This window comes from Carya illinoinensis, chromosome 13, assembly GCF_018687715.1.
Source record: "Carya illinoinensis cultivar Pawnee chromosome 13, C.illinoinensisPawnee_v1, whole genome shotgun sequence".
NCBI lineage: Eukaryota > Viridiplantae > Streptophyta > Magnoliopsida > Fagales > Juglandaceae > Carya > Carya illinoinensis.
In genome coordinates, this window is record NC_056764.1 from 23,253,912 (window position 1) to 23,262,326 (window position 8,415).

At 35.5% G+C, this 8,415-nt stretch overlaps 1 protein-coding gene across 1 annotated transcript; it reads left to right on the forward strand.

Moving 5' to 3' along the window:
* Positions 1-1,533: 1,533 nt before the first annotated feature.
* Positions 1,534-4,180, forward strand: LOC122291446 (inactive protein RESTRICTED TEV MOVEMENT 2-like). The gene is made up of 2 exons (XM_043099165.1): positions 1,534-1,830; positions 3,472-4,180. Exons 1-2 carry the CDS (start codon positions 1,725-1,727, stop codon positions 4,080-4,082), a joined length of 717 nt encoding a protein of 238 aa, XP_042955099.1. The 5' UTR covers positions 1,534-1,724; the 3' UTR covers positions 4,083-4,180.
* Positions 4,181-8,415: the final 4,235 nt, after the last annotated feature.

Consider the following 8,415-nt stretch of genomic DNA (forward strand, 5'->3'; position numbering starts at 1 on the left):
TGTCATTAACAGGCTTGGAGATGGGCGAAGCATGAACATCCACTGTCGATCCAAAGACAATGATGTTGGCAATGTCGTCCTGGAAGATGGATTCGAGACCGAATGGAGCTTCTCTGTCAATTTCTGGGGTACGACGTTGTTTTACTGCAATGTGAGATGGGACAACTCCAGTTGGTATCATTTCGATGCGTACTCGGATGATAGAGATCATAAGAGGTGTCATTCGGAATGCCGTTGGATGATTTCCAATGAGGGCTCATTGTTTGGCTATGACCAAGAGCATGACCAATGGGAATTGTTTCCCTTAAAAACTATGTGATTAATTTGAGGGGAAAAAAAAATAAGGAAATTATTAGGATTACAAGTATATTTTACACAATGATATTTGCACGTTGATGCGGTTTAAGTAATATTATGTTTTGTGTATTTTATTCGATCTCAAGTACTGCGTAGAGCACGTAATCAAAATCATTTAAATAATGAAATTTGATATATAAAACTCAAATTTTATAATTTATCTTTCAAATCAAATTACGACACCTAAGTAATGTGTAGTGTGGAGATATTAAAATTTTAGAATAGCATTACTCCTAAAATTAGTATATTAGTGATGAACAAACTAGATTGTTTCTTCATCAAATTCAATGATTTCACTGAAAAAAACTCTTGTGTGCTTGAAATATGGAAAAGCCTTTCAGGGTTTCAAAGAATTTGCTGAAGGTTCCAAATTCAATTGTTTGACTAAGGGCTTGTTTGGGAACTGTTTTAAAATATTCTTAAGTATTATTAAATATTTCATTTTTAAATATATATCACTCAAACACAAAATATTTTTAATTTTAAATATTCAAATTTTGTATCTAATCATTATTTAATCATTATAAAATTTCTAAACTCTCAAATAAATTAAGCATAAAAAACAATACAACCTTTTCAAAATCTAAAATAAAAATTATATTCAAATATTTTTTTAATTTTATAATATTTTTATTCAATTTTTTCTTTATTATTTTTCAAAATTTAATAAAAAAAATCTTAATTTAAATTATTTCACAAATATTGACAAATAATTTTATTACACACAAATATTCTAAGTATCCAAATCGGTCAGAGGAGTTTGTCTCCTTACTTCGTTCCAGTGGACCCGTGGTGAGAATTAGGGCATGCCCTCGGCCTCCGCATGGACTGATATCTCTCTTTTGTGAATTTGTTATAAATAATTTGAACTGGGCGATATAGCCTAGCTAACATAATTGACAAGCCTGTAAACTCCACCTAGCTATCAAAATGAGTACGAATAAGGAGCATCGTGTCCCCCAATTAACTTGGCAATTCTTCTTCCAAGGAAGATATTCTGATAAGAAGACTTCCAAAAGGCGACAAAGAAAGAACCATCACTTTCCCCTTGCATGAAGTAATTACCTTTACGTGAACAAGGGATTTTTGTATTCTTAAACAATTGGGATAGACGTTTAAGGTAGGTGGAAAGGGAATAACGAAATTCAAAGAAAACACAAGAAAAGGACCGGAATAACGAAATTCAAAGAAAACACGTTATAAGCTCATGAGATCCCATTGTAATAACCAGCCTAGCTAGCTAGGTAATTAGCTGATCCCTTCATGTGTATAAAACTCAACCTCATGCCTGAGTTCATTTGGAAGTTATCAGAACAAATAGATCAATAGCCAACTCATCATAAAAGAAACTACTTAAGTACTTTAAGATGGATACCAAGCTACGAATAGTTGATCGCGTTTATCAGGATTTTGAACCTCAAATGGAGTGGGTTAATGAGGAGGACTGCGACACTTTAATCCTTCTTCTGCCAGGTGAGTTTATTTTTCAATCCTCCCTAGAGTATTCGTAGTTATTGTGAAATTATTACTTGTTTTAAAAGTTTAAACTGATGAAAAAATATAGATTTTATTATTGATTTAATATATTAACAATCCTTCTTACGTGTGGGTCAGATTCTCCCTCAATGGGTAGCCCAATACGTGGAATATGTAATTAAATGGGATAGATCGTTGAGTTATGATTTGAACTCAGAACCTCTACTCTGATATTATATGAAATCATCGTTCATCTCAAAATGTTAAACTGATGAGAAGAGATAAATTTTATTGTTTATTTGATATCTTAACAGTTATTAATTTGTTCACAGTTCTATGACTTGGCCAAGCAAGACAAGCGCGCCCTTGCTACTCCAATATCAGCTTGTTAGTAATGAGAGGAGAGCCAACTCGGCCTATACGGAGAATTTAAAAAATAATATTTATAAATTGATATAATTTGATATGATGATTATATATATTTTATATAACAACAAATTTTATAATCTGATATACATATTTCATTACGATGATATTATAAACTAATGTGGTAATACACATGACATTCATCGTTTGAACTAAAAAACCGACATGGTCCATGTCTTAGAATTAAATCAAGTCTTACAAGGATAAAAAGAAAATCTTTGAAAGCATAAAAATTAAATAAGAAAGTTAACTGATTGATCCACCCTAATCAGACCCATAGAGACCAGGCTATTGCAATACTTGGAAATTAAAACCGCTGGTCTTTTGCCAGGACCTAGCTCTCTGGTCATGGAGGCTTACTTATGGTCTCCAAGGCTTGGTCTCCATGGACACACCATGGAAGAAGACCTATGGCTAGATTGTAGTTCTCTGATCTTGTTGTTGGTCTTTCATAACTAACCCATGCAGGCCATTGAAGACCTACAACTATACCATGGACCTTCTACCATGGCCATGGTATCTAATGATCTTGATCAGGATCTATTGTGGGTCGAGGTTCAGTTTGGCCATTAGAAATTCTTACTTCAAACTCAAAATTTTTATATCATCATTACAATTTTCTTAAATCCCGATATAAAATATAATAAATAACTTAACTTTTTCAAATTTCAAAATAATAATAATATTAAAATATAATATTTTAATATTTGATTTTAAAACTCAAAATTTTCATTTCAAAATTCTTAGTGGCCAAACCGAACTAAAAGTCTAGATGTCCATGATTATACTATCTACAGAACAGCCGATGACAAGAATTGGATGGAGACCCAACAAAGGGTCGTGAATCTTGATCATGGTCGTGGAGACTTACGTACGTATGAGTCTCCAATGGCCAGGGGACGTGGTTGGTTACCCCTTAAGTTATTCAGCCTTTTTGTTATGCTTTTTAAATAAGATTTGTGCATTTTAATTATTTTAATAATGTTTACTTGTTATTTTAGATGCTAGATTTGTTTACAGTACTTGAGGAAGAGTGTTAGGTTATGCATCGATTGAAAAGAGAAAAAGACAAACCTTTAGAAACACACAAAAAGTAAAATGTTCAAAACATGCAAGATATATACCTAGAAGCACCCACAAAAGACAAGAAAATATTAACATAACTTGTGTCTGTGTTTCTTATTTAAACAATCTGCCGTACTGATGGCGTAGGTTTTCGAAAGGAGCAATTAAGGGTTCAGGTCACCTCAAACCATACTCTTAGGATTAGCGGCGAACGTCCGCTTGCAGACCAGAAATATCGGCGTTTCGAGAAGGAAATCTTGGTCCCATCGAATGTAGAGACAACTGAAATTACTGCAGAGTTTGAAAAAGACAAACTTTACGTCAGACAACCGAAAGTGATCTCTCAACACAAGCCCAAAAGTGAAGTACCCCAAGATCGGAAGGATGCTCAAGAACAGGTTGCTCCAGAAGTGGCTTCAAAGGCCAGTAATGTGGATAAACGATCATATGAGAAAACTACTGTGCAAGAAAATGTCTTAGACCATGCTAACAAAGATCCTCATAAGGCACCAAAGAAAGAGGAGTCGAGCAGTAGAGATGGAAAGAGTTGCATGCAGGTTGCAGATGCTACAGGTAAATTACTTGGAGGGCCAGAAGGTAATAAGCTAGTGGTTGGGGGCTTAACCTGGGATTTGAAGAAGGCAAAGGCATTGATGAACCTATTTGTAGTTGCATTATTGGTTCTGGCAGTTGTGCTATCTATTATAATTGCAATGAAGCTTAGTGGACAATCTAAAAGTACACATTCCGCAGTGTAGTTATATTTGTAAAACTTTCAATGCATGTAAACTCAAATAATGGATTCATGAATTGAATAAAGGGGCTTCAAAATTGGAGGTTTCTCCTTGTGAAATCACCCCATGTTCCAAAAGCTTAAACTGATACCATGTGATATGAAATTATCACTTGTCCTAAAAGCTTAAACTGATGAGAAGAAGAAGATTTTTTTTATTTATTTTATATCTTAACACTCTCTAATCTCATTGTGTGAGGTTTAGTTTTTCAAAGGAGACAATGATCAAAATATTATTTTTTTTAATGAGGAGAAAATATAATGTGTGGAACCCAGCTTGTTCCTCGGTAAAGGATCCGGCGAGGATCCGTGATATCAAGAGTGCCAGCTGGTCGGCAACACCATGGATTTAGATAGAGAATAAGCATACAATGTTCACACTAAAGTGCATGTGTAAGGAAATAAACATTTAAATAGTAGTGGAATAATTAAAAATCAAGCACTATTTGTACTGGCAGAATAAGGATGCTCGATCGTGTTGGCAAGGACTAACACACTTGTACAAGTGGTGTTTATATATTCTTTGATCGCAAAGTGTGAGTGTTAGCCCTGATCACATATGCATTGCTAACACTCGGTTTCAAGGATGGCAGGAGAGATGTTCGACTGTGTTGGCAAGGACTAACACACTTGTTCAAGTGGTGTTATCTTTTGATCGCCGAGTGCGAGTGTTAACCCCAATTACATGCGCGTTGCTAACACTCGGTTTCGAGGATGGCAGAAGAGATGCTTGAGCATGCTAGTTCTCCAATTGTGTGAACCAAAACCTATTAATAGATAAGAACACACTCCAACTAATTCCCAAAAAATATAAATTTGTATCAAATTAGAACTAGTCACTAATCCTAGCATTGAAGTATTGAAAAAACTCATAAGTAAGAACCATAATTCCATCATTAGTAATTAAGATTAACATAATAGAAGTAAGTGGATCGATCAAGTAGCTGAACTCTAATGAAAAGTCATTATTGATAGTCCAAGACCATACATATTGATAGATTACTATTATTTTTTATTTCTGAATAGACATATTGATTAAAAAAATCATAACTATATTTAACAATAAAACACTAGGAAAGCCCACATATAGCGAAAATTTTTTGTTGCCTTCGAAAAAAGGAGAAGTCCCACCCTTACTAATCACCGAATAGGAGTGTTAGCCCCCAATCACATGCTCATTGCTAACACTTGGTTTCGAAGATGGCGGGAGAGATGCTTGACCTCATTGGCAAGGACTAACACACTTGTTCAAGTGGTGTTATCATTTGATCGCCAAGTGCGATGGTAGCCTCGATTACATAAGGGTTGCTAACACTCGGCTTCAAGGATGCCGGGATAGATGCTTGATCCCACTAGCGAGGATTAACACAATTATTTTAAGTGGTGTTTTTGGCCATCCGATTTGTTGGATTATTGTACATTTGAAACAAAGTCAATTTTATTGTATTTCCAAGTTACATGAGAAAATTTAAGAAAAATATTTCCTAAGGTGTCCAGTGTTCCACGAGTGAGTTGACTTCTTTCCTTCCATGTCCTTGAGGCGGTATGGTCCCAGTCTATGACTGGCCATGACCACTTATGGCCTTTCCCACCAAGGGCCGCGTTTTCCTTCTGCGGGCATCTTCGTTCTTGTTACCTTTAGCATTAATTCTTCTTCTTTGAATGACCTAGGTTTGACCCTTATGTTAAAATAGTGCTCCATCTTTCTTTTGTAAGCGGTCATCTTGATTTCTGCCTTTTACCTTCTTTCCTCTAGCAAGTCAAGATTCTCTTTGTTATTTGACTCTTCGTCATAATGTTGAACTCTATAGCTCGGTATCCCAACCTCAACCGATATCACGACTTCACTCTCATAGGCCATGGTGAATGGAATTTCTCCTATCGAGGTCTTCATGGTTGTCCTAAATGTCCATAAGATTCATGGTTGTTCTAACTACTGAGCATGGTTTTGTTGGTAGCCTCGACCTACCCATTGGTCTGGAGATGATCCAGAGAGTTGTATTTGACTCGAATTGTCATCTATTTGTCCAAAATTGTGCTTCGAGGTATACCAAATTGGCATATGACTACTTTACAAAGGAATTTTGTAATGTCCCTAGTTGTAATCGTTGTCATTTGCTTCCACCCATTTCTTGAAATAGCCTACAACAATGATAGCAAACTTTACTCCTCTTTTGCCAGGGGTATAGGTACTATGATGTTGACCCCACCATTGCGTGAAAGGTTAGGATGCGGTGATTGACATTAGTTCTTTTGACAGGCAATGGGGCATTGGCATGTGTAGTTTTTATACACTTCTTAATGAATTCTTTTGCATTACCAAGAGCTCACGACCAATAATAACCCGCCTTCAAGCCCTTTCTCGCCATAGTCCTTCTGTCAGAGTGATTCCTGCACACCTCTTTGTGTAATTCCACCATCACGTATTATGCTTCTTCTAATAAAATGCATCTCAAAAGAGATGAGGAAAGACTCCATTGGTATAATATCCCTCCATTAAAGTGAATCAAGTTGCCTTGTCTTTGCCTTTCTCGCCTTCCACTTCTTGTTGGGAGTTCATTGACAGTTAGATACTTCATCACATTGAGTGCCCCCTGAAGGGGCTCCTGACCTTATCTCTGATATCTCAAGCCCAACTGAGGGGGTTTCTAGTGTATTGGGGGTCACCTCCTAGGGTGGGATTAACTCATCAATGCTCAAGGCAGCTTGTGCTAATATGTCCATCTTCCAGTTGTCTTCCTGTGGTATCTGTTGAGCTTCGAATACTGGAAATGGTCACACCTTTTCCATACTCATTGTAGGTACACCTTAAGCTTTTCTCCCCTTGCCATGTATTCTCCTGTTACTTCTACTTCTTTTGCTCCTAACATTTCCTCCAAGGCGATTCCTACCAATAATGTTTCATACTCTACCTCGTTGTTGGTAATTTTGAATGCAAGTTTTATCGTATTTTAGATTTTCTTGCCAACATCGATTATGACATATATGCCTAACCCCGATGTGGCCCCTTGCCTTAGCATGGGCGAGCGTGGTTTCCTGCTCCACTATGTGGGGTAGGGTAGACGGGGGCAAGGTAGCTAGGTGTAGGCCCTCACTACTCATCCTTATAGAGGACACTATGTCCTCAACGAAAAAGGTCAACATGTTGTTAGAAGAATTTAGTACATATTTAAACAATGTGTACTCATAACTCTACTGATCCATTTTGTTTATCATTTCATGTCAGTTTTTGTTTTCTTTATGTAAAGAACAATATCAGTTAATATATTCATGTTTATGTAATTCAGTTCTCAAAAATCTTTTAATTTGCAATTTGCTATTTGATATTATATTATTTATTTTGGTTTTGATATTTAAATTGTAAATTTAATTTTTAGCATTCAAACGTTTGAACCTTAAGCACATATGTTCAAACATGAATACATATCGTTCGCACGAGAAGAGATTACATTTGAACTATATAGTAGTAAGGTATGCATGTCTATAATAACGTTCAAATGTTATTCATTTAGATAATATAAATTTAATTTTAAACTAGTAAGTTCACACTTAAATATTTTAACGTTCAAATAAACTACAAAACTAATCGTACGTATAACTATATGTTTGAATGTACTGTCTACATTCGCATGTCTAATGATATACGTTCTAATGTATTGATTTAAAAAATGCTAGCGTATTTTTAACGTTTGAATGTTGCTCAATTTATTTTCCAATTTTAGTGATGGTTTGCGGAAACTGTCACTAAAGATTATATTTGGTGACGGTTTCTTAACCATCACAAATTTTAAACCGACATAAAAATCCAAATATGTTATAGTGTCTATGAGAAAGAGGGAGAGTGTGCTCGTGAGCGAGAGTATAGACCTTGAGCTTGGAGGGGGAGAGCGGGAGTGTTGGGTGTGAAGGGAAAATGGGTCTCAACATTCTGACAACAATTTTAAATCTCAAAGTTAAAATTCAGAAGAAAAAAGTCATGTGGACTAAGCAACAAAACAATGGTAAAGTAAACACAAGGGTATCATTACCCATTTCATATTTCCTTCGAATTTCATATAACTTCGGGTTAACTATTATTTCTAAAGAACAATTCTACTCATTATTTCTATACCATATACCTACTGCTTTTTTTCTTAGCAAGTATGTAGTGTATGGATGATGAGTAGAAAAACTCAATTAGTTTGGCTAGAAAGTACCACTCGTTTTTCAATTGATTGTATCGCTAAATGTAATGGCGGTCCAATTATTATTTTGCAACGAAACAAAACAATTATGGCAGGGCATAGCTAATGACTGCT